Source organism: Hyperolius riggenbachi, chromosome 5 (assembly GCF_040937935.1).
Source record: "Hyperolius riggenbachi isolate aHypRig1 chromosome 5, aHypRig1.pri, whole genome shotgun sequence".
NCBI lineage: Eukaryota > Metazoa > Chordata > Amphibia > Anura > Hyperoliidae > Hyperolius > Hyperolius riggenbachi.
The window spans coordinates 153813619-153841294 of NC_090650.1; the positions used below are offsets into that span (position 1 = coordinate 153813619).

Consider the following 27676-nt stretch of genomic DNA (forward strand, 5'->3'; position numbering starts at 1 on the left):
TTGGTATAAACGCAAACGAAGCGGATTCCCAGGCTTTTTTTAATAGAAGATCTATTTTCTTGTCCATAGCATCCTTTAATACCCCTGCATCCTCAAAAGAGAGGTCAGCGGTTTTAGAATATTTGGACAATGCCGCGTCTAATTTTGGACATTTAGTAAACTCATCAATGTCAGAAGCTGAAAGGGGAAATTTCCTCTTGGCAGATTTGGGGATAAACAATTTGCGCTCCGGGTCCAGCCATTGTGACTTTATAATGTCCTTAAGAGATTGATGGAAAGGAAACACTCTACCCGATTGTTGGGCCAAATCTGAATAAACCTGGTCTTGAGCTGTAAGCTCTCTTTGAACCTCAGGAATCTGTTCAGTGGAATAAACTGCTTTTAGTAATTCACTTGTTTCTTCAGTACTAAAAAGGAACCTGGCTGCCTTTTTTAAATTGCTATCGGATTCCTCCTCAGAAGGAGCATTTTCCCCCTCTTCCCTGTCTGACACATCTTCTCTACCCTCCAAATCCTCCTCCTCCTCCCCCTCTTCCCCTAAAGGATCCACATTCAGTGCCCCCTGAATTGAATCGGAGACCGGGACAGAAAAAGGGACCAAAGGGTTAACAGGGGGATCAACGGGTACCGTCGAGGAACCTGGAGCTGAAGAGGGACCTGGTACCGGGTAGTCAGAAAAAAGAGATTCTTTAAATTTCCCAAGAGTCTTATCCATATCTTTTTTAACAGATTGCATAATATTTTTAAAAATGGAAGAGGATTTTGCAGTAATGACTGCATCTATACATGACTGACAAAGTGCTTTAGTATAACTAGCAGAAAGCTTAACTGAACACTGACAGCATTTCTTTGATCTGGATCTACTACTAGAGGAAGAAGACCCAGACTCCACTCTAGCCTGCATAAACAAGGGAAGAGAGAGAGAAAAATACATACAAACCAGTTAACAAAACAACTCATCATATAAGATCAACTGGAAGTCTGCTGAGGCTTAGTTTCAGAAGCTGCAGCACTCGAGGAGGCAGTGGAAACAGAAGTGCCCGTTGCTGGAACAGTGGCAGCGGTGGCGGCGGCAGCAGCAGCCTTACGATTCTGTCCCTCCATCTTGCCGCCGCCCGCACTCCCCATCAGCGCTTAAATGCGGAACTTCCTTGCGCTTTCCGGTCCGCCTCCTCTGACGTCACCGGAAGTGACCTAAGCGCGCCAGCTATTAAATTCAAGGAAGTGGCTCGCGCAGGAGGAAGGCGGAAGCTGAACAGCCCAATTCCACCCGTGGGCGTTCAGCAGTGATAGCGGCAGCCTGTGCTACAGGGACCCAGTCTTCCTCTGAGACTCATCCCGCAAACACAGGTACTACTGCCGGATAAAAACACTCACCCTCCGGTGAGGATATAAAAATAACAAATGGGAGCTGCATGTCCGTGTGTTCCTCGGGCGGAAACACAAAAAAAACTGGGGATGAAGGGAGTTCGGGAGCTTTTTATGCTTGTTCTTGTGTTTCCCCAGGATTGGGCGGGGACCAATCCTTCAGAGGGTGTCCCAGCTGATGAATGGGAGAAATTACTTTACCCAGTCCTCAGCAGTCCAATCCCTGTACTCATTGCAGAATATCAGCCTGTCCCTAATGTTTTTCTTGGATAGAAGTGGCTTTTTTGCTTCCCTTCCGTAATCGGTCAAAAGATCACTATGTTGAAAAGTAGAATAAAAAGTAAAGTACACATGAAGTCCCCTCTGTTAGAGATGGCCCAAACGGTTCGACCACGAACCGATTCCTCTGAACATCAGTGGTTCGCGGTGAACCGCAAACTTTATGCGAGTTTGACCCGCCCCCTATACTACAACATTAGGCTCAACTTTGACCCTCTACATCCCAGTCAGCAGACAAAGGGCAGCCAATCAGGCTGTACTCCCTTCTGGAGCCCCCCCTTATATAAGGCAGCTGCTTTGGCCATTATGTCACTCGGTGTGGCTGCAGTAGTGAAAGAAGAGAGAGGAATCTGCTGTAGACCTAGGGAAAGCTTAGTTAGGCTGTTAGGCTTGTTAGCTTGCTCCTTGCTGATACTTATTGCTAAGAAGCACCCCAAAACAGCTCTTTTGAGAGCTAATGTTCTTTTGATGTGTTTTTTTTTTGTGTGTGTGTGTGTGTGTGTGTGTGTGTGTGGCCCACTGACACTTGCATATACAGCCCTGTCAGTCGCAGCTGGCCCTTGGTAATTGCTATACTGTGCAAGGCCCAGCACATTCAGTGCCTACCTTTTCACTGCACCTGTGTGGGACAGCTGCATATTTGTAATACCAGTCACTGCATACCTGTTCATGTTTACTGCACCAGCGTGACAGCAGCACACAGTGTTATATATACCAGTCACTGCATACCTGTTGATGGTACTTGTGTGTGTGACAACTGTACATTTGTACTACTAGTCACTGCATACCTGTTCACGGTACCTGTGTGTGTGACAGCTGCACATTTGTAATACTAGTCACTGCATACCTGTTCACGGTACCTGTGTGTGTGTGACAGCTGCACATTGTATTGATAACAGTCACTGCATACCTGTTCAGTGCACCTGCGTTACAGCACGCAGTGTTATATTCTATACCAGTCACTGCATACCTGTTCCCGGTACCTGTGTGTGTGTGACAGCTGCACATTTGTAATACCAATCACTGCATACCTGTTCACTGCACCTGTGTGACCGCACTCAGTGTTATATACCAGTCACTGCATAACTGTTCACTGCACCTGTGTGTGTGACAGCTGCACATTGTATTGATACCAGTCACTGCATACCTGTTCACTGCACCTGCGTGACAGCACACTGTTTTATATACCAGTCACTGCATACCTGTACAGTGCACCTGTGTGACAGCTGCACATTGTATTGTTATATCAGTCACTGCATACCTTTCACTGCATCTGTGTGACTGCACATTGTATTAATCAAGTCAGTGCATACCTTTCACTTCATCCCCCCCGTTATGGACAAAACAGGTAGAGGCAGGCCACCCAGCAGGTCTGTTCGAGGTCGTGCTGACGTGATTTTGTGCGGCCCTGGACCAAAGTACAGTGCTCAGAAGAAGACACGTGCCATCAACTCCTAAGATTGTGAGGACGTAGTTGACTATTTAACACAGAATACCTCATTTTCCGCAGCCACCAGCGCTACTACAAGCACCACATCCACCACATTTGACACTTCGCAGGAGTTATTTGGTGGGGAATTCACTGATTCACAGCCATTATTGTTACAGCAAGATGAAGGCTAAGCAAGTTACACCACCTCATATGTCTGAGTTAGGTGGCACTATGGAGGTAGGGTGTGAGGAAGAGTATGAAGTACCTGCTGTTGGTGCAGTTTTGGAGGTGTCTGATACAAGCGAAGCTGGGGAGGATGATGATGATAATTATATGGATGTCACGTTGGTTCCCAATAGAGGAGATGAACAGGGGGATAGTTCAGAGAGGGAGTCAGAGAGGAGTAGGAGGAGACGAGTTGCTGAAAGAAGTAGGGCAAGCTCGTCATCAGAAATAGCTGGTGGCAGTGTCCGGCGGCATGAAATCGCCACCTATGGACAGTCAGCCAACATGCCCTTCAACGTCAGCTGCTGACACCACCATAGTGCCATCCCCCCAGGGCTCAGCGGTGTGGACATTTTTTTGTGTGTCTGCCTCAGATGAGAGCAATGCCATCTGTTCTCTCTGCCAGCAAATATTGAGCCAAGGAAAGGCCAACACCCGAGTAGGGACAACTGCCTTACGAAGGCACATGGAGAAAAAGCATAAACCGGCAATGGGAATACCACCTGACGAAAAGCAGCACAGAAAAGCAAAGTCACCCTCCTTCTCCTCTTCCTCCTTCAGGTGCATTATTCTTCAGCTGCTTTCTCCCTTGTACCTTCACAGCCACCCTCCTCCACTCCGCCTCTCACCTTGAGCGGTTCCTGCTCTTCTGCCCACAGCAGCAGCCAGGTGTCCATGAGGGAAATCTTGGAGTGGAAGAAGCCAATGTCTGCCAGTCACCCCCTTGCCCGGCGTCTGACAGCTGGCTTGGCGGAACTGTTGGCTCGCCAGCTGTTACCATACCAGCTCCATTGGAACACCACAGTGGAAGATACCAGGCCGCAATTATCTCTCAAAAAAGGCGATACCCAAACTGTACCATTAAGTTGAAAGGCAAGTGATGTCATCTCTGGCACACAGCGTTGGGTCAAGGCTTCATCGGACCACGGATGCCTGGTCTGTAAAGCACGGTCAGGGCAGGTACATTACTTAAACAGCCCATTGGGTCAACCTGGTGACCGCTGGCAAGCAGGGAGTACGTAGCTGTGCAGCGGACCTAGTTGTGACACCTCCACGGCTTGCAGGCAGGCCTGCTGCCACCTCCTCTCCTTCTCCTCCTACATTCTCTTCGCTGTCGCTCTCCTCCTCCTCAGCTGAGTGCAATGCTACTCTACTGGTGCTGCGATCTCCTCACCAGCTACACAGCCCCAGCTCCCTAGGGCCTATGCTGCATGCCAGGTACGACGGTGTCAAGCCATCTTAGACATGTCTTGCCTCAAAGCGGAGAGTCACATTGGAGCAGCTCTCCTGGCTGCTCTTAACAGGTGGATCAGAGGCTGACCCTGCACCAACTGGAGATCGGCAACGTGGTGTGTGACAAAGGCAGTATGGTGGCGTAGTGGTTAGCACTCTCGCCTTGCAGCGCTGGGTCCCTGGTTCGAATCCCAGCCAGGGCACTATCTGCAAAGAGTTTGTATGTTCTCTCCCTGTCTGCGTGGGTTTCCTCCGGGCACTCCGGTTTCCTCCCACATTCCAAAAACATACGGATAAGTTAATTGGCTGCCCCCTAAAAATTGGCCCTAGACCACAGTACTTACACTACATAATGTACACATATGGCAATGGTGGGGATTAGATCGTGAGCTCCTTTGAGGGACAGTGACAAGACAATATATATATATATATATATATATATATATATATATATATATATATATATATATATATATATATATATATATATATATATACGCTGTACAGCACTACGTAATATGTCGGCGCTATATAAATACTAAATAATAATAATAATAATCTAATTCCAGCTTTGGCAGAGGGACAACAATGGACATGTACCTTCCCTTGTACAACATGGCTCCAAGCGAACAAAGTTAAAAGTATTGTAAAACATAAGAGGTCACTGGAAATTCCTTACAATAGTATGTTCCCACCTGAATTCCCAGAACGTGTTGAATATGTTCTCATGGTTGTGCACTTGTCCATGTGTAAGCACAGGCAAATTGCACCTGGTCAAGTATGGTCCATGCAGGCCCAATAGCACAAACTGTCTCTCCCGCCCTCCCTATATGAGCAGCATCGTGCTACTACAGACACAGTATGACATTCGTACATAGATGGGAGCATGGCTGCTAAAATGAAGAGTGTCCCAGGCAGCAGTAGTTGGGTTGAGCAAGGACAATTTGGGAAGCCTCTGGAGCAGTCATATACTCCCCACTACTTAAGTATCTGTTTTTTCCCCCTTTTTTACATAGGTTTGTTTTAAAACAGGACCCTAGGCATCAGCTTCAAATCAAGTGTGTGTAGATATAGCAGCTATCAATGATTTAAGGCAGTGATCACACTTGCCAAAATTGCAGACTTTTTCGTCATAATGCTTCACAATGCAGAATCACAGTGCAGTAGCAGCAATAAGCGTTTTTCTTCTGCGGGAAAAATAAAATACCAGCAGTGTTGCTTTTCTTCGCACAACGACTGCGATTCCCTATTGCGGACAGTCAGCTGCTGTCATCTGGCTGTTGGCAAAAATGGATCAGACACTGCAGCTGCCGTTACCTACGTACTGAAGTGTGACCTCTTCTTGAATCTAGATTTGATAACATAATCAGTGTTTTCTAAGGCTACTTACACAGTAGGACGCTGCGTTTGATGCAAGGTGAAGGTTGCACAAGGCGGCCCTAACGCAATGCATATACACTTTCACAGTGTGACGTTAAAGTTTCACGTTAGAAAATGTATTTACTATGGAACAAAAACGGTGCATGCGGAAAATTTTAAAAAAGGAAAATAAATATTACTGAGCATGTGCAACACAAGTAACGCAGCAGATTTATTGCTAAACGCACAGCATGCAGCACTTTCTAATAACACTGCATGTTACACACTAACGCAATGTGTGCACTGTGAATGTCGCGCATTGCTGTGCGTTACTCTGCGTTAAAGTATTTTATAATGTGCGACTTTAACGTCGCACTGTGAAAGAGCCCTAAACCAAATTTTAAAAAAAGGAGCATGATGACTCCTTTATTTCTGCATATTATGTGTAGGAATGTCCTGCATCCACTAGGCAGTTTTAGCACAATGGGCTGGGTTTCTCCCAGGACAGTAAATCAACGACACTCTGTGTGCTACTCATCTCATCTAAATGTAAAATCGTTTTTAGGTTCTAGTTAATAAATTAAAGTCGTTGCTTCAAGTATGTGTATTTACGTTTGAATTGCTATCTGGAATTTTTCTTTAAAGGTCACTGACAGATGGATTCTTCTTCTTACAAATATATATTTACACATTTTATGGACTAATGTGCTTTGGACTAATTAGATTAGTCTGAGCAACTGAAAACAATGTATGGTAAACAGTTCTGATTTAGGAAATGGCATTCAATGCAATTATCATTGTGGCCAACTAGTACTAAAATAAACTTGCTTCATAGTTAAGCAATAATTGTTTTAACCTTATGTAACGTAGTGTCAGATGTGTATATTATAGCAGAGACATGGCTTTGGCAAAGTGACACTGTTTGCTCAGGAGTAAAAAGCACAAGATGGGTTCTCAAATTTCACTCCACAGGCAGCTACTGTTCTCACTGATCCTTGACACATAATGTGAGGTGCTCTGGAAATTTGTCAGCTTTCTGCTTTACTTCAGAGGACAGTGCTTTATAGATGCCTGTCAAAAATACTTCATTTGGAATATGTTTCACTCATCTCCAGCATCCAGTGACCTCAAACTTCAATAGATTATCTGTGATCAAAGCTGAAATCTTTCCTTTGGTGTTGAACCCCCAAACTTTAGTACTATATTTTTTGAATTAATATTGTGATGCGTGACAGTGAGGCATGTCGGGGTTTAATGTGATTACCTCTGCAATGGAATACAGGCCAACTTTCAAATGGGAAGGATTTGACTTCATTTTCATAATGGTTTGTAGCAGACCATACCAAAAACAGTTATTTGAAATAGGAGGCCCCTTCATAACCCTTTTAAGCAAATTTGCAGAAGATAAGAATGTAAAAAGAGGTCAAGCAGATTTTTTTTTTCATGACAAAGGCAGTTAAATGCTACATATGTTTACCTTTGCAGACAATTTTCACAATTTCATGGGGTATTCTGTTACTATTTTCTTGTTATTAAACAATTCAAATTCACAAAAGAGATGTGCTTTAACAATTTTTACATGTTCCTGCATACATCGTAAGTCCTAAAACGTAATTGCTGCAAAGATGATTGTGTGTGTGATAAAGGATTGTATATATGAATACATGCTGGTTTTTTGGTTATACATTTCTCACTTTTTTTTATGCTGGTGTAGAAACTAGTTTAGAAATTGATTCCTGTATTCAATTTATGTTTCACTTATTTTTCTTTAACCACCCTGGCGTTCTATTAGAACGGCCAGGGCGGCGGCGCAGCACATTTTTTTTCAAAACGGGATTTCCTGTTTGGCTTCCCCCGTCGCCATGGCGACGATCGGGACGACATCATTGACGTCATCTACGTCAGGGCGTCAGAGGGAGTCCCAATCCACCCCTTAGCGCTGCCCGGCGCTGATAGGCCAGGCTGCACACGGGGTCTTGGGGGGGCCCTGTTACGCGGCGGGTAGCGGCGCATCGGTGGTGAGCAGCGGCGATCGGTATAAACACGCAGCTAGCAAAGTGCTAGCTGCGTGTTTTAAAAAACATTATGAAAATCGTCCCACCAGGGCCAGAGCAATCCAGCGCAGAGGTCATGGACGAACTGAGCTCGTCCATACCGCTAAGTGTTAAAAAACAGATTTGTATTTTTTATGTAAACACGTTTACATATAAAAATAATTTTGGTGCAGTTTGCCACCCAGTTTGAAAAGTCTCAAGGGTTGTGACAAGTTGAACAACAGATTATAAATATTGCTGCTGTTACAATCAAATTCTAACTGAATGCTAGCTATTTATTTTTGTTTAATCCCTGCCAAATAACAGTGTCCAGGAGATGCTCATGGTCATTACTTTCAAACTGCAGCAATCTGCTATGTTTGCTGGCTGTCATGAGAGCAATTTCATACATTTTTGAAGCCTAAGAAACCCTAGGGCTGGTGTACCTATGTAGCGGATAAAAAAAAAAAAAAATAACACAGCAAAACCACTACTGCACATTGGGGCAGCACAATGGTGTAATGGTTAGCACTCTTGCCTTGCTGCACTGGGTCCCTGGTTCAAATCCCAGCCAGGGCACCATCGACACAGAGTTTGTATGTTCTCACAGTGTCTGAGTGGGTTTCCTCTGGGCACTCTGGCTTCCTCCCACATTCCAAAAACATACAGATAAGTTAATTGGCTTCCCACTAAATTGGCTCTAGACTACGATACATACTACACTACACAATACATACATAGACATGATTATGGTAGGGATTAGATTGTCCACTCTGTAGTGGATAAAATAGCAGTTATGCCGTATTTTATCTGCTATATAATTCAAAACACAGTGTTATATAGTGCATCTATAATCTTTATCAAATTTTTACTATGCCCTAACTTAACCTTATTCTCACACAGAACCCTCCCCTGAACCCACCATGGGGTGCCTAACAGGGATGGGCTCACAAGTACAATACTAGCCAAATTTGTGATTCTAATGAAGCTTAATAGCCTCAGGTGTGCAGCTGGGAGAGAGGGGGTTAATTACCCAGATGTCCCGCGCTTCTATGCATATCACATGCTCACAAGCATCCAACAGGATGCGTTCCACAACTCACTACTGCGCACTTCCTCCTTCGGCCGATATTGAGTTGTAGAACGCGTCCCATTGGGCGAGTGTGAGCGTGTTATACACATAGAAGCGCAGGGCATCTGGGTAATTAACCCCCTCTCTCCCAGCCACACACCTGAGGCTATTAAGCCTCATTAGAATCACAAATTCGGCTAGTTATGTACTCGTGAGCCCATCACTAGTGCCCCCCCCCCCGATGATGCCTAACACTAAGGACTCCCCAGGTGGTGCCTAACACTAAGGACCCCCCAGGTAGTGCCTAAAACTAAGGACTTTCCCCCACTGGTTCCTAACACTAAAGACTCCCCTATGTGGGACGTACCTAACACAAAGGATCCCCCCTCCCCGGTGGTGCCTAACACTAGCGACACTTGAGGTGATGCCTGATGACAAAACTCTTCTAGTGGGTGCTCCTAGTATGAACCTAACTCCCCTTCAGAACGCCTATGCCTAAGTGTGCTCCTAACCTCAACACCCTTTCCCCCCCAGACCACCTACCTAGTGCTGCCATTGCACCTCGATACTTTTGTGGATAATTTTACTATAGGTGATAAAAAGATTAGTATATCTTATCATTTTTGTTATTTTGTTATTCTTTTAGCAATGCTGTAGCGGATAATTGGCTTGTATAAAAAAAGGGCGCCTGAAAAAAAGGGCGCGGGATATAGCCGAAGTTATAGGTTGTAATGTAAAACAATCATTTTCATTTATAGCTTGTAAACGAAAATGTAGTGCTAAATAGGTTAAATAAACGGAAATTAAATGGCAAAATACCGTCTATAACAACAAACGAATTCTGAAATGAAACGTCAAATAGCATGTATAACAAAAACGATATTTACACTTGTATTAAGCATAGTAATACAATGGTAGATTTTACAGATATTTTACTGCAATTATACCTAACTGTAGGCTCACACAGATCTCTCCCTGTCCCTAACCCCTAGACCTTTGTTTAAATATACATAATCTAATAAATTGTATATATTACATATATTGTGCTGTAACTATACCTAACCTTACTCTCACACAGAACCCTCCCTGTACCTATCCCTACCTAACCCCTAGACCCCGCTAGTGGTGCCTAACCCTAACCACCCCCCTGGTGGTATATATTGTACTGTAACTATACCTAACCCTACGCTCACACAGAACTCTCCCTGTACCTATCCCTAACCCCTAGACCCCCCTGGTGGTGCCTAACCCTAACCACCCCCGTGGTGGTGTATATTGTACTGTAACTATACCTAACCCTACTCTCACACAGAACCCTCCCTGTACCTATCCCTAACCCCTAGACCCCCCTGGTGGTGCCTAACCCTAACCACCCCCCTGGTGGTGCCTAACCCTAAGACCCCCCTGGTGGTGCCTAACCCTAAGACCCCCCTAGTGGTGCCTAACCCTAACCACCCCCCTGGTGGTGCCTAACCCTAACCACCCCCCTAGTGGTGCCTAACCCTAACCACCCCCCTAGTGGTGCCTAACCCTAACCATCCCCCTGGTGGTGCCTAACCATCCCCCTGGTGGTGCCTAACCCTAACCATTCCCACTGCACAAACACCCTTACACACATATAAACAATAATATATTTAATCCTCAAAATACTTCACTATAAATAACATGAATAGAATAATGTATATATTTGTAATAGAATAAATAGCCTTAAAATCACGTACACATTAATAATATTATAAATAGAAAAAGGAGATATATTAGTAAGTTAATAAAACTATAATTGACGCATTATAAGTGTGAAAAACAAAGTTAATACCAAAAGCGAGGTATTTCTAATAGAATAATAAGGTTGAAAATGATATTTAAGCATTATACCGTATGAAAACGAATTTTAAATGACAAAATAAGTGTAAACGAAAATGTACTTGTTACAGTCCTGTAAGTGAATTTTTAAAAACGGCAAAATAAGTATTACACAAAGTCAAAACAAACTTGTAAATGACATTTGTTATAAACCTTATTTTGTAAACGAAGACTTTTGTTAACACGACCCCTGTAACCGCTATTATGTAAACGAATTTTAAATGACAAGATAAGTATAAACGAAAATTTACTTGTTACAGTCCTGTAAACGAAATTTTAAAACGGGGAACTAAGTATAAGCGAAATTTTAAAATGAAAAATAAGTGTAACACAAGGTGAAAACGAACTTGTAAACGATATTTGTTATAAACCTTATTCTGTAAACCAAAACTTTTGTTAACACGATCCCTGCAACCGCTATTTCTCAATAGCCGATATTTTGCATTGCAGTCTATGGCGTGCGCTTTTTGTCCATTAGCCATGTGCGCCCTTTTTTACTGTCCTGGAATAATTGTACTACAGCCAGTAGCTGACAGACTATGTACGTTGCAGCTAATAAAAGTTGCTGATTGTACCCAAAAATGTAACTGGCTGTGCCACAATATTCGATACAGTGAATAACATTGAAACTTTGACCTCACTGCGGTAGAAGCAAACTGCTTTTGGAAGCTAACATCCTCCATTATGTTAATTTTGGTGCATCTGTTTTTAATGCAAGTTGTGTACCCTGCCTATAATTGGGCTCTGCGCATCTATGCTGCTAGTCATTCAGATGCAGCCTGTCTTGGGAAGTGCTGCCATCTTTCCCTGCTATATAATACATTGAAAGTATGCCTACACCCATATGTAATTGTGGCTAAGTTACCGTGACCCCCAGGGCTGGGCTTATGGAGGACAACAAAGTCTCTGACTTCCTTAATGGCAGCTAAGCCATTATTAGGCTATAGCACCCAAGCCAATCAACTACTTTGTGGGCAATGAGATAGTCATAAGAAACTGTTAAATTCTGACAACTTCCCCCAAACCCCCCCCCCCCCCCCCCCCCCCCCCCCAGATTAGCCTGGTTAACTTTTTTCTGCTAAGTGCCTATTTAGTACCTTGGTGTGATTGCTTTGCCCTCTGTGAGATTTAGTAGCATTGGTGTACCAAATTCTTTATCTATCTATTGTTTATATTATGATCCAACTGTATTTCTTTATGAATTACTGACAAGTCCCAGACTTTAGTTCTACCTCCTTTAGGACGCTGATACTTGTTATGTTTAGCTGTATCTACTCCAGGTACCCATGTCTGCACTATGCATGTTACAAAGCCAAAGTTAGGACACCTACGTTTACCTGGGTACTTCTGCGCAGTGTAGGTGACTAAGCATAAGAATGCATTCTTCTGTGAACTAAGAACCCGGCTTTTAACTTAGCTGTAGGGATAACAGTGGTGCCCGAATGAGTGAATCTGTGAATGCATTTGTTTGAACATTTGCATGCGAGAGTGTGAAGGGTTACTGATTTTTGCTAATTTTCTGGCCACACCCCCTTCAGCACCTCCCTTTCCTTAACCCATTTAGGTTCCGTCGTTTTCACGTGAGAAATGTTCACCTCCTATTCATTAGCCTGTAACTTTATCACTACTTATCACAATGCACTGATCTATATCTTGTTTTTTCCGCCACCAATTAGGCTTTCTTTGGGGGGTACATTTTGCTAAGAGCCACTTTACTGTAAATGCATTTTAACAGGAAGAATAAGAAAAAAATGGAAAAATTCATTATTTCTCAGTTTTTAGCCATTATAGTTTTAAAATAATACATGCCTCCATAATTAAAACTCGCGTATTGTATTTGTCCATATGTCCCGGTTATTACACCGTTAAAATTATGTCCCTATCACAATGTATGGCGACAATATTTTATTTGGAAATAAAGGTGCATTTTTTCCATTTTGCATCTATCACTATTTACAAGTTTAAAATAAAAAAAATATAGAAATATTTCATCTTTACATTGATATTTAAAAAGTTTAGACCCTTAGGTAAATATTTACATGTTTTTTTTTTATTGTAATGGTTTTTTTTTTTTATAGTAAACATTTTATTTGGGTAGTTTTGGGAAGGTGGGAGGTAAACAATAGATTTATAATGTAAATGTGTGTTAATTTTAATTTTTTTTTTTACAGGTGTAGTATTACTTTTTGGCCACAAGATGGCGGCCATGAGTTTGTTTACATGACGTCACTCTAAGCATAGCGCGCGCTTAGAGTGACGCATCGGGAAGGAGACGGCCAGAAAAAGCTCAGCTTCCAAGAGAAGCTGTCGCTTTTTCAGCGGGGGAGAGGAATCAATGATCGGGCTCCATAGCCCGATACATTGATTCCTTGGCTACCGAATCCGTGGCCGGGAGTGCGCGTGCACGCGCACGATCGGCCGCGGGGGCGCGCGGTAGCGAGCATGGTTCCTGGACGTAGAAACTACGTCCAGGAACCAAAATAGGTTAATAACTTATTTAACCACTTAAGCCTACCTGGACGAGTATTTTTGTCCAGATAGGCACAGCTAAAGGCAAACTGGACAAAAATCCTTGTCCAGTTTTCAAACAGCGGTACCGCCAGGTTGCACGTGTCTCGGCCCGTGTACCCCGGCGGTTTTCCGTGCCGGCAATTGGGGAGGAGAAAGAAAGCTTCTCTGAACCAATCGCAATGCCTGTGATGAAAGGACATGACCTCAATCAGAGGTCATGTCCATTCATAAGAATGTAACTTTTTTTTTTTACTTTGTTAACATTATAACACTGCCTTGTAAACCACGGAGTGTTTATCGCCATCTAGTGGCAAAAAGTAAAATTACCCTGCACAGATTTTGTATTAAAAAACAAACAAACCAGTAAATACCTACCACATAGATATAAAAAAAAGATAAGTCTCTAAGGCAACTATTAATGGATTTTTCTTTTTGTAATATTTTAAATTTGCTTGGTAACTGGGGGAGGTAGGAGGGGTTTTTGGAAGTGATTTAATTATATTAGTTTTAGTAGATAAGGGCTTACAATTGATGGAACACAAAAATAAACCACAGGAAAAAAATACACCTTTATTTCCAAATAATATATTGTTGCCATACATTGTACTAGGAACATAATTTAAATGTTGTGATAGCTGGGACTAATGGGCAAATACAATGGGTGGGTTTTATTTATAGTAGCATTGCTTATTTTAAAACTATAGGGGGTGGAATTGGAGAAATAGTGTATTTATCTTTTTTTTGTGTGTGTATTTGCCTTCAAAATGCATAGAAAATAAAGTAATTACTGAAAACAATTAAAGCTCACAAAAACTTTAATTTGTGGCGAAAAAAACAAGATATAGATCATTTACATGTGATGAGTAGTGATAAAGTTATTGGCAAATGAATGGGAGGAGTGCTGACAGGGGAAAATTGCTTTTGTCCTGAAGGTGAAAACACCTGTGGGCTGAAGTGGTTAATGTCCTAACTAGAGGCGATGTGCCTGGATATATGTTTTTTTTCTAGGTACCCAAAATAGCTCCAACTCCACAGCCTTGGAATTGTGAACAGTGGAATGACGGTCTCAAGATAACAACAGTGTCCCCTCCCATACAGCCTGAAAACGGACAACCTAAAGTCAGTGCCTCTGTTCATGTGATACACACTTCAGGATATTTTAGCTGCAGAAGCGTCATGCCACAAGAAAAAGGTAGCATTTAAGTACATCAATTAACAGTTGGTGTTTTTGCATCTAGAGATGGACTTTAATAATCACATATTTCAAGAATGAAAAGCCCAAGCATTCATTATGACTGCATTTCAGGCCAAGGAGCACTAAGCTAAGTAGTCTCTAGGTCATCATAGCCATCTTGCACAGTACTTAAACACATTATTTCTGATGACATTGAATCACAGATGGGAATGGGAATTTACTTATCTGCAATACAGATCTTGGGACAGCTAGCATTTCCCTATAATCAGTCATCAGATTAGTTAAAATATTTTTTTCTACTTATAATAACTTAGCGCAAGCAAATGTTCTATACAAGAAAACAAACTTTACCCATAGAAAACTATGAAGTATTTTGTCTTTAAGAATATCACTGCAGACAGTAAAAAATGCAGTGTAATTTTTGATAAAGATGTGAAACGCTATTCAGGTTTTCTATTATGCCACAAAACAATGACTGGTTCATGAAATAGAACAATCAATCATTTATTAGTCATACTTTGGCCTAAGGCTTGCTTGCATTCAAACCACAATCCGAAATGCATAAAGGGATATGTTTATACAACCTTGTAAAGCTAAAGTAAAATGAACGACCTTGTTCTATTAAAATATAAATTACTTAGAGCTGCTTTATATTTAATAGAGTTTGCAGAATGGAAAGCAAAATTTACAACACATTTCTCTTTTGGTAGAGAAGAATGGATAATGGAAGAGTCAAATAAGGAGATATGAAAAAAATAGGTTTGTGAAACAAGTAAACCAAACAAGAATGTATTTTAATTTTAAAAACAACAATATACTCAAATTGCAAATATGTATATAAAGGTGCCATATACAGTACAGTATGCTTAGAAAATCTTGAAACTCATAATTTATATGCTAATTTGATTGAAAAAAAAAGACACCTAAATCCTGGTTTGTCCATTTAATACCAGACAGACTCACAAGGCAGCCTACAGTGTGATTTAATAGAATGAATGAGCAGACAGCCAGTAAGCTATTAGAGATGGCTCGAACCTCCGATTTCCGGTTCGCGAACCTCAAACGCGAACTTCCGCAAAAGTTCGGTTCTCACAAACCTTTGCGAACTGCAATAGACTTCAATGGGGAGGCGAACTTTGAAAACTAAAAACATTTATGCTGGCCAGAAAAGTTATGGAAAAGATGTTTCAAGGGATCTAACACCCGAGTTTTTTCAGTGGCTACAAGAGCCCCCTTAAACTCCGTGCAAAGCCTGAAAAATTGGGGCTGCTCAGCCGTTTCGTTCGGCAGAAACCTACGCTTTTGTACCCTCAAAACCTAGGCCCCAATGAAAGCCAATGGCAAAATTCAGCACTTTTGCACCCCCATAACTCTGGTTTGCAGAGATGTAGGGAACCCAACGTTGTAGTGCAAGTACAACAATATGCCTTCTACCTGCATGCGACATGTCGTGAGCTTCAGACTTTGCTAACGGACATGGCGGCGATTTACGTTCGTCACCAGCATCATTGCCAAAACAAAAAAACTTTTGTGACCCTAGGCTATGACCTCTTTGGCCTAGGGGCCTCAAACTCACCAGTCCTGAGCCCCCTAAAATTCCCTACAATGCTAGAAAATTTGCCACTGCTGAGCCATCGTCCTTTGAAAAGATTTGAGATTTTTGAAAGTGAAATAGGGAGTCCAAAGAAAGCCAATGGCAAATTTCAGCACTTTTTCACCCCTATAACTCAGGTTTGCAGAGATGTAGGGAACCCAATGTTGGAGTGCAAGTACAACAACATGCCTTCTACCTGCATGCGACATGTCGTAAGCTTCAGACTTTGCTAACGGACATGGCGGCGATTTACGTTCCTCACCAGTACCATTGCAAACATAAACAGGTTTTTGTGAACCTAGGATATGATCTCTTTGGGTTAGGGCCCCGAAACTCACCAGCCCTGAGCCCCCTTAAACTCCGTACAATTCATTTTCCCACGGTCAGAAGGAGAATTTTCTTTGAAAATATAAAATCGATTTTCTCAAAAACGATAAGGTATTTTTGAAAAAAAAAATGTTTCCTCTTGTAGTCACTGTCCCCCTCTATACACCTTGCAAATTTGGTCTTTCTACTATATAAGGCGACTTTGCTATTAACCGCTAAAGTCGGCGGGCATTAAAGTCTATGGAAAAAATGCAAACCAAAGTTTTTGGGAAAAAATTTCTCAGTTCACCTTGAATGCAAACCACCGATGTTCGTGCGAAATCGGTTTGCCGGCGAACCGTTCGGGCCATCTCTATAAGCTATGTGTAGCCATCATTTTGAAGAATTTTGTACTGCACTGACATCTCAATATCTACAGAGCACAAGCAAGGAGAAGTCTGCAATAGAGTGATTAAATCCTTGCAGTCTATTTAAAGGAGAACTGTAGTGAGAGGTATATAGAGGCTGCCATATTAATTTCCTTTTAAGCAATACCAGTTGCCTGGCTATCCTGCTGATCATCTGCCTCTAATACTTTTTGCCCTAGACCCTGAACAAGCATACAGCAGATCAGGTGTTTGACATTTTTGTTAGATCTAACAAGATTAGCTGCATGCTTGTTTCTGGTGTGATTTTGCAGGCAGATAGCTCAGCAGGGCTGCCAGGTAACTGGTATTGCTTAAAATGAAATCAATATGGCAGCCTCCATATATCTCTCACTACAGTTTTCCTTTAAGTGTGGTGTAAGGAGATTTTTTTCAATAAAATTACACTAGGTTACCTTTGAAGGTGTGGTATAGGATGCAGTAGTAGGGCATTCATTAGTACTGAAGTTCAGTTAACAGAGTTTACTGTTAAAAAAAACCTCAGACACAGAACAGAATTCAATTCTTTGAGCTATCATTAGCAGACCCCTCGATTCATCAAGACTTATTGAATCAATTACCGGCAGCTCGGTAAAATACCGAACTCGATAACTTTGATGAATCCTAAAATCAACGTATCTACAGCTGTTAGCGAGCATTCGGTAATGATGCGGTAAAAAGGAAGAAAGTGCAATTCACGAAAATGAAAGTGGGCGTGGTTTAGCGTTAAATTTAGGATTAGTTACCTCCTTCACTGCTCTGTCGTTATTCCTGTCAGATCATTGGTGACAGAGAAGATGGAGCCATTTGAAGTGGTTATGTATCAGCTAAGAGTGATTCAAAGGCGCAAAAGGGCAAGAATAAGGTCTAGAACTACATCAATTTGCAAGAGAATGGATTTATTTGCTATACCAGGACATCTGCATTTCTCTTGAATCATCTTGTAAGAGAACACAGACAGTGCCAGGGTTAACTAAATTGCTAGGTGCACTACATTTTTTCAGAAATGTATTTTTCCTATCAAGCCATAGCTGCCAAAACTGTGGGATTGTCCCAAACCACTTCCAGATTCCTGGTCCAGGTGTCAAGCCCTATTCGGAATGTTGCTATGTTGTGTTCAAAGGACTGCCTTTTTATCCACAATTCCACAGGAATCTTATGGCCTTGTGTTAAATTACCGCTGTAAAATGGAAATATCGACATGTTACCGAATGGTTACCAAATTATCAAATTCACACCGAATGCGGAAAAACCTTGATTAATACAACTAGAAATCGATAAACTTCAAATTCTGTAATTTAACGAACTGGAAAAAAGCTATCGCAAAGACAATTATGAATCGAGGCCATAGTCATAGTTGAAACTGGGAAAATGGAACAAGCTAATTCCAGAGGAGGGGAAGTTGTGATGCATAGTAACAGTAGCAGCAGAGTAAGCAGATTCCTGATGCCTTTGGGTGCCGCACTGCTTTCACTACAGGACCTCCAGGGCATTAGTATGAAAGGTCCTCAACATGGTGCTTATCCTGAAGTACTGTGAACTTTAAAGTCTGCCACTTGCCTGGTCGTATCATTTGAAGTAGCATCCTCACTGGCTCAGCACACACAAGCTGTCCCCATGTGTGAGAGATCCATGGCAATAGATGATCCCAAAGAACTGGGACTGGGAAATAATATTGGCCTTAGGAATGTGTTGCAAATGTCATAAGTTATGTAGAGCTTAAAAGGTACCTGTATATGTACATTTTGTATCCATTTAAAGCCTAACACTTTGTTCTATTGAGTGAGTGAGTGAGTGAGTGAGTGAGTGAGTGAGTGAGTGTGTGTGTGTGTGTGTGTGTGTGTGTGTGTGTGTGTGTGTGTGTGTGTGTGTGTGTGTGTGTGTGTGTGTGTGTGTGTGTGTGTGTGTGTGTGTGTGTGTGTGTGTGTGTGTGTGTGTGTGTGTGTGTGTGTGTGTGTGTGTGTGTGTGTGTGTGTGAGAGAGAGAGAGAGAGAGAGAGAGAGAGAGAGAGAGAGAGAGAGAGAGAGAGAGAGAGAGAGAGAGACCCATTTAGCTGCAACCTCTGTAGCAAATAGTCCTTAGTGTGCTATATGCACTAACACATTTAAACTTCTATGTGGCTTTCAGAAACAGCAGACAAGATTTCTACCCATGTTGCAAGACCTAATCTTCCAGTGAGAGGCCTTATATCCTTAGCAGTCTGAAGTATAAAGTAGGTCAATCTGCACCCTCCCAATGTGTTTAAAAGTCCATAGAGTAGAATCCCACACCTTCTCAGTACACTAAGTTAAATGCTGAAACAAATCGTGAGCACCAGATCGTGAGCGCCAATAAAGCAAATAGCGGTCCACACACTGCACTTAATAATTCAAAAATGCTTAACTGACCAATAGTGAAATAACAAAAAATCCATATTGAATCCAAAGATTGTTTCAGGGCAAGGCCGTGTCCCTGTTAAAGCAGCAGACAAAACAAAACTGTGGTTATTTTCAGGATTAATATAGTCATAGATAGTCATTGGGTGGATTAACCTCCTTGGCGGTAACCCCGTGTGTGACACTTTGCTAGCTGCGCCAGCACCCCGATCGCCGCCGCCGCGCGCCCGATCGCCGCTATCCGGTGCGGCGCGCGGCCCCCCCCCAGACCCCGAGCGCTGCCTGGCCAATCAGTGCCAGGCAGCGCCGAGGGGTGGATCGGGTCTCCCAATGACGTCCCGACGTCGCTGACGTCGGTGACGTCATCCCGCCCCGTCGCCATGGCGACGGGGGAAGCCCTCCAGGAAATCCCGTTCTTTGAACGGGATTTCCTGATCGGTGATCGCCGAAGGCGATCGAAGCGGGCGGGGGGATGCCGCTGAGCAGCGGCTATCATGTAGCGAGCCCTCGGCTCGCTACATGATAAAAAAAAAAAAAATTTAAAATAAACTGTTGCGCTTCCCCCTGGCGGTATTTTTCATACCGCCAAGGGGGTTAAGCCTCCACATTTCTAAGATAAACAATTGCATCTATCCTCTTACTCCTAAAACTGATTTTTTTTTTTAGAATCAGTTTTATTTTCTGTTAAAAGAAGAAAAAAGTAGGTTTAGGGCCTGTACACACTGCTGCGCTTGCGCTGCGTTTTTAAAAACGCATGCGTTTTTAAAATCGCAAGGTCTTTTGAAAAAGAATGAAAATCGTGATGACTTGTACACACTGGTGCGATGCGTTTTTAGAAAACGCAATTGCAGTGCCTGCTGCGCTTTTTTAAGCGCAGCGCATGAAAAACGCATTAAAAACGCATGCGTTTTTGCCTGCGTTTTTCAGAAGTCAGTATCCCAGAAGACTCTGCAATCTCCTGATTCCTGTTGAAATGTAAACTAGAAAAAAAACCAAAGGATTCTTTAGCCAATCAGCAATTACAAGAAAAACGCAAACGCACAAAAAACGCAGGCAAAAGCGCATGCGTTTTTAAAACTACATGCACTTTAATAAACGCATGCGCTTGCGATTTTGCTTGCGTTTTTCAGTGTGTACAGGCCCTTAATGTTTTGTATTCACACCTTTTTTATCTCTAGCACTCAAAAACTGTTCTCTGGTGGGAAAGAGTTTTATTACTGTCATTCCTTGTCAGTGAGGGTTACATTATAGTCTAACTAGCTCCCGACTAGAGAGAAACTATCACTTGCATACCTAAATGTTTAACCCAGAAAAAGCAAAAAGATACTCAGCCTGTACTGTACATTCACATGCTTATCTCCTGTCTCATCATGTCACATGTCTGCTCAAGTAGCCTTTACCAGTGTGGGGTGATTGGTTTGGCTGCCGGACAATTAAGTTGTCAACAGACATGTTGCAGAATCTCGAGGTACTGAAAGCTAGTCTGGGTGAAGAAAAGGGTTAATGTTACAGGGAGAGATTATGAGGTTTATTAGTGATGAGGTTATGGTAGGCATCCTGAAAGGGGATGTAGTGGTTGGGCAGAGTTAAAGGTACCCATACATCTAATGATATATGGGCAGATCAACCAAAAGAAAGAGCTCTCTGATTGTAAAGAGATATGTTGGCTGCCCATACCCCACAGGCCAATTCCTGATAAATACCAGCATGGAATCTTTTGGAAATCATGATCATAACACCGCCTCTGCCGATGTCCCCCCAAATGTTATGTGTGCCCCCCCAGTGCCCATGCATTAAAATACTTTACCTGTTCAAATGCCCACTAGTGTCGAGCTTCCGTATTGATGCCCGACATGGCTGCCATTCTATAGCATGCAGGGTGCATGTGTGAAGTCACACACATGCCACATATTATATGCTGGGGGTTTAACTGTGGGGGAACGAAAGAGAAAACAGAATCCAGGGATGGCAGCAGGCTTGGGAGGTAGAGCGAATGGTCGCATTGTGAAGTACACGCATGCGTTACATATGTAAGGTATGAAAACCCACTGTATTTCTGTATACAGACTTAACAAGTCTTAGCAAATGAATCAAGTGTGTACATTGCATAACGAATCAAGGTGAAGCTTTGGTCCTAATTTACAAAAGCTGTAAAATACAGAAGAAAACCGTAGAACATACAGTATGTGATATAACAAACCTGGCCTGGATTTTGAAACCTGGGTCAGATCAAAATGTACTGAGGTTATAAAACATTTGCACTGCATAAGACATCAGTTCATAAACTGAGGCTACATTCGCACTGTGCCACAAAAGGCCCATTTTTTCCCAACAGAAACCACCAGTTTATTGAAGTGTTGACAGATGCTTTGTTATGTATGGGATCTGTTCATATACACTTCCTTTTACAATGGATTTCCTGTGTCCGTTGCAGTTAGCGGAATACACTCTTGTTATGTCATGCATAATAACTTTCGAAAATCGAACAAAAGTCAGACGTCATAATAGCAATGCTATACATGACAAAGCTATTGCTGCTACTTATTGACCATTCAAGCAGGAGTAATGTTGCTGGTTTAGCCAGAACACATGAAGAAGCATACAATGAATTTGATATGGGGATAGATTTGGAAGGTTCTGAACTGCTGGTCATGATCATGTGCTAAAGCAGAAAACTGGTCAATCATAACAGTTATGTTTTCCAGCTCTCACACAGATTAATCTTGAACTATTAAGCTTTTTTTACGTGTTCCCTGCAATTAGAAGGTACAAAATGTTATCAGCTGTAATTAGTTATCAGTGAGCAGTCAGTCTGCTTACAGAAAAACTGTCATCTAGAGCCCTGAATTCTCAACCCTAAAGGCTCAACACACACCATACAATCTTGATTGTTCAATCTTACCACTTTCATGTAGTATAAGAGCTTATCCAATCAATCATTCAAGGTATTTTCAATCTGTTGGCCCTTATACTACATAGATTTGGTAAATCTGTACAACCAAGATTGTATGGTGTGTGTTGAGCTTAAGGCTCTATTCACACCTGCGTTTTCCATTTTGCAGGAGTGATTTTTCCGCGATTTCACATGGAAAAATCTCTGAACACTGTGGCGATTTTAGCGCAATCACGTTACGTGCTTCTATAGCACTGAAACGCGATCGCCTGGAAATCCGCCAAGAAATTATGCAGGCTACACGTTTGGCATTTTTGGGCGATTTGCGGCGATTAGCGCAAATCGCCCAAGTAAGAATGGGCCCATAGGGTTTCATTACGCTAGCGCTTTTAAAAACGCTAGCGTTTGAGCGTTTTGCCAAAATCGCGGCAAAACGCTCTAGTGTGAATGGGGCCTTACAGCTAGGGTGCATACGGGTAGATACATTCTCTGTTCATCATTAGAACTACAGGTGACATACAAGACGCTTATTTTTCCAGCTTGGTGCAAATTTTGTTACACTTCACATGCACACTGAAATTAAAGCAATTTAGATCAGCAGCAACTGCATTTGAAGGGTTCGATTTCAAGCAGCATAGAAATTGATAGTGGATTAGTGCCCGCTGTCCACACCAATTGCGATATGGATTAGGAGTTTTGTCTGCGGGTATTTGAATTTGCCATATAGGTTTTTTACTGGTTCACAGCAAAAACAAACAAAAAAAAACCACATCTGAGGTCTTCCTGAGAGCCTTTACACAGTAGTAAACTCCAAGGGCCCAGGCAAAGAAGTATACTATATCAGAAGTTTACTATATCAGACATTTTGTCATACTCAAGCACATAGTATAGTATACCATAGTAATAAGTATTAATTCAGTCAATAATTGGGAGTCATTTTTAAATTTCAATGCACCCGGAAGTGAGCACAGACAGCTTCTAAGCTAGATCAAAATGCACAGTGCTCAATATACAGGGATTTCCAGGCAATAATCATGCAACAGCTAGCACAGGAAACCTAGGTATAACCAGTTAATGTAGGTACAGTACTGATACATTTCTGTACAGCCTGGAAGATACTGTAGCGTGCAGCCATGTGCATTGCCTGTTACAGATGACAGGCAATTCCACTAGTAATCGGACAACAGCATACACAGGAAGCCTAGCCTTCACCAGACAGAATTTTTTAGGTAATCCACACAGGCCCAGTGTAGTGTGCAGATAATAAGAAGGCTACAATTGGCTGCCAGCCCACCCACTGACCACTGCTCATAGGTCTCCGACTGACGTATTATGCATGTGCCTGCCCACTTTCCACTATAGCCAGATACAGAATACTGCAGGAGCCAAAAACAGGTTTAATATAACAGGTATTCTATTATATCTGGGTTTACTATACCAGGGGTAAATCCCATAAACGTATAACTGTTTTCCCCAATTAGCCAGGTGCTCTATTAGCCCTATTATTCAGGTGCTCCACCAGCTAATTCTGGTGAGTGCTTATCTATTATGACACTCTTATCAGAGCACCTGATGATGATGATAATAATAATAATAAGAATAATCATAGCACTGCTTGGCTGCAGCCTGGACATTTAGTTTACTATACCAAAAGTTTTACTATGAGTTTAATATGTCGTTTTGAACATTTATGATATATATATATATAATACATATACATATATATATATATACACATATATACATATATATATACATATACATACATATATACACATACATATATACACATATATATATACATATATATATATATATATACATATATATATACATACATATATATATACATACATATATATATATATATACATATATATATATACATATATATATATATATATATACATATATATATATACATATATATATATATATACATATATATATATACATATATATATATATATATATACATATATATATATATATATATATATATATATATACATATATATATATATATATATATATATACATATATATATATATATATACATATATATACATATATATACATACATATATATATATATATATATATACATATATATATATACATATATATATACATATATATATATATACATATATATATACATATATATATATATATATATATATATATATATACATATATATATATACATTTATATATATACATATATATATATATATATATATATACATATATATATATACATTTATATATATACATATATATATATACATATATATATATACATTTATACATATATATATATATATATATATATATATATATAGATATACATATATATATATATATATATATATATATATACGTGTGTATATATATATATATATATATATATATATATATATATATATATATATATATATATATATATATATACGTATATATATATATATATATATATATATATATATATATATATATATATATATATATATATATATACATATATTATATATATATATATCCCATTGCAATCTCCAGCCAACTAAAAAGTTACAAAACTGAAAATACACTACTCCTTTGTGTAGCCTTAGCAACAGTACTCAGTCTGTGTGGTTTTTTTTTTAGGAATATAGTCACAGTGAGCTTATCCAGAAATTTCCACCTTGCTACAGAAATCATTCGCTGCATAGGCCAGAGGGATTGTTACTCATTTTCTACATTAGAGCTAATCCATTGACTGGCAGCAAACTGACACTCAGGGCTGGTTCTAGACTTTCTGCTGCCTGAAGCAAACTTTAGAGGATGCACCCCCTCTCCCCAAAAATGCTGATATATATTTATATATACACCACCCATCATATATACCCCATCACCAGCGAGAGATCACCATGGCCAGTCAGAGGGGAAGCTTTAACATGTGACCTATCAGATGTCACTGCTACTGATCGAGCGCAATGACTGGACTGATGATGATGCCGTGGATGCAATTGGCAGGTCTAGTGCCAGCACCCCGCCTGATTGGTTGCATGCTAAAGTTTCCCATCTGACTAGCCATGGTGATCTCTCGCCGGTGATGGGGATTTACAGTAGCATGAATATGATGTCATAGGGAAAGGTAGCAGAAGCTACTGGTCGAATGAGGATGAGGGATGCATGGATGAGGAGGGTGGTGTGTGCCAGTAAGGAGGGCGGGAGAGCAGTGAGGAGGCAAGCTCCAGGTGGCCTAAAATGATTGTCCAGTAGTTGCCCCCTAGATTTTTCCACCTGAATCTCATAATTCAGTTGGCTTCATGGTAGGTCTGCCTCCTTTTTTTTTATAAGCACTGTGAAATAAATATGTACAAAAACAAAGTAAGTTAGCAGGAAAAAATGTTTTCCATTAGTCATCGCAATAAATAAAGTGAAACTGAAAAAACTGAATTTTTATCTACAAAATTAGAATTTTTTTTTAACTTACAAATGGTTTGGATAGGCCAACTCTATCTGAACGTGCTTATACATCATGCCCTATCAAAGTCAGGTTACGTTTTTTGATCTTCTGTAGTCACACAATGCACAGATACTATTCTGCCAGCTAAAGAGTAAACCAATCAATCAAGGATGTCTCTGACACTTTCAGGCTCAGAGAAAATTTTACATATTGTTTTTGTTTATATTATGCAGATATTAATTACTCATCCTTTATGGCACAATAAGTATTAAAATGGTATTTGTAAACCACATTTAACACGATGCATAAAATGTATTCTATATTATAATATAGAACATTGCGAGTAAACAAATATTTAACCACTTTACCTCCGCCCGTACAAATTTCTCCGTCCCTTTTTCCATCCTTTCACCCCCAGGGACGGAGAAATCCGTACTTTCCGCGCTCCTGCCGCTGCCCGCGCTCCTGCCGCTGCCCGCGCTACCGCTCGCTCTAGCGCGCACACCCGCTCGTAATCACGCCGCTCGCCCGGAGATCAATGACCGGGAAAGTCCATTCCCGTTCGTTGATCTAAGCCCCGCAATGATCCGCTGCTTCTCCGCTAAGCAGCGCGATCATTGTGAAAAACAAAACGTTCCCAGCCTCCTAGTCCTTCCTCCAAGCGTCCGGAGGTCGCATTAAACAAAAAGTTAATGTTGCCATCTTGTGGCCAAATAGTAAAACTACACCCTAAAGCATTTTTCACATACAAATTCATTACTTATACACAAAAAAATAACTCATTACCTCCCACACTCCCCATTTTTTTTTTTTTTTTTTTAATAAAAAAAAAATTAAAAAACTGTACAATTAAAAAAAATACATAAATAGTTACCTTACTTTTTAAATATTTATGTCAAGAGGGTACAACACTGTTACTTTATAAACGATGGGCTTGTAATTAGGGATGGACGCAAAACCTAAAAAAATGCATCTTTATTTCCAAATAAAATATTGGCGCCAAACATTGTGATAGGGACATAATTTAAACGGTTTTATAATTGGGACAAATGGGCAAATACATTTCATGGGTTTTAATTACAGTAGCATGCATTATTTAAAAACTATAATGGCCGAAAACTGAAAAATAATGAATTTTTTCCCACATTTTTCCTATTTTCCCATTAAAACATATTTACAATTAAATAATTATTGGCATAATGTCCCACCTAAAGAAAGCCTTATTGGTGGCAGAAAAAACAAGATATAGTTCATTTAATTGTGATAAGTAATGATAAAGTTATAGACGAATAAATGGAAGGAGCACTGAAAGGTGAAAATTGCTCTGGTGGTCAAGGGGTAAAACCCCTCAGTGGTGAAGTGGTTAATTCCGCTCAAACATCTATTGACTGTGTCTATTCTTATACCATGAATACCCAAATTAATGCTATGCAGTTGTCCAGTTTTGGTTCCCCTCTATTCTTGATGCAGATTTGCCAAGGCTACTCCTTTAACAGTTGCCTCCTCTTGTACATCTTGCTGCTGCATGATCTACTAACCACAACAGATTAATCTGTAAACATTTTCACTTATTCAGTTCATGGCATAGCCAAAGGAAAATAAGCCAATTGCATCTAGACATTTTCTTATTTTGCATTCTAGAAGATGTCTGAATACTTACCACAGGTTTTATCAATTCAAAGACAGTTAAGAAATACAAGTATTTATAAGCATGGCTCACTTATGCTGGGAATACACGTTTCGTTTATGCCTTCGTTTTAGCCTTCGATTCGTTCAGTAAACGAATCGAGTGTTGAAAACGTATGTGAAAATAGTCATAATCTCATTATAGTTTCGATTAATAGACCCCAAAAACGAACGACTAGTGATCGAACATGTTTGATATTATCTCTCTTTATCCAACTAATCGAGCCATTGGTAGGCTTGATGGCTGTTCAGATCGATTATATGTTCGTTTATGTTAGTCCGTCCCTGTAAAAAGGGATTTTCCTTTCGTTTCTTTGCAGCCTTCGATCATTGGAAAAACAAAACCATCAGAATCGGAAAAAAAAACGAAACCGT

General features: G+C 40.8%; 1 protein-coding gene across 7 annotated transcripts in view; it reads right to left on the minus strand.

Annotated features, from left to right (window-relative positions):
* SUGCT (succinyl-CoA:glutarate-CoA transferase) overlaps positions 1 to 27676 on the minus strand; it is a 1486943-nt gene that overhangs the window by 821841 nt on the left and 637426 nt on the right. Inside the window, exon 13 of one of the 7 annotated variants that reach the window (XM_068236384.1) lies at positions 17934 to 18075. The exons of the other annotated variants lie outside the window; for them this stretch is intronic. Within the exon in view, the coding sequence (XP_068092485.1) occupies positions 18070 to 18075 (6 nt within the window). The 3' untranslated portion in view covers positions 17934 to 18069. Of the gene's footprint in view, positions 1 to 17933; positions 18076 to 27676 lie in introns of those variants that run through there. 7 annotated transcript variants of the gene reach the window in all.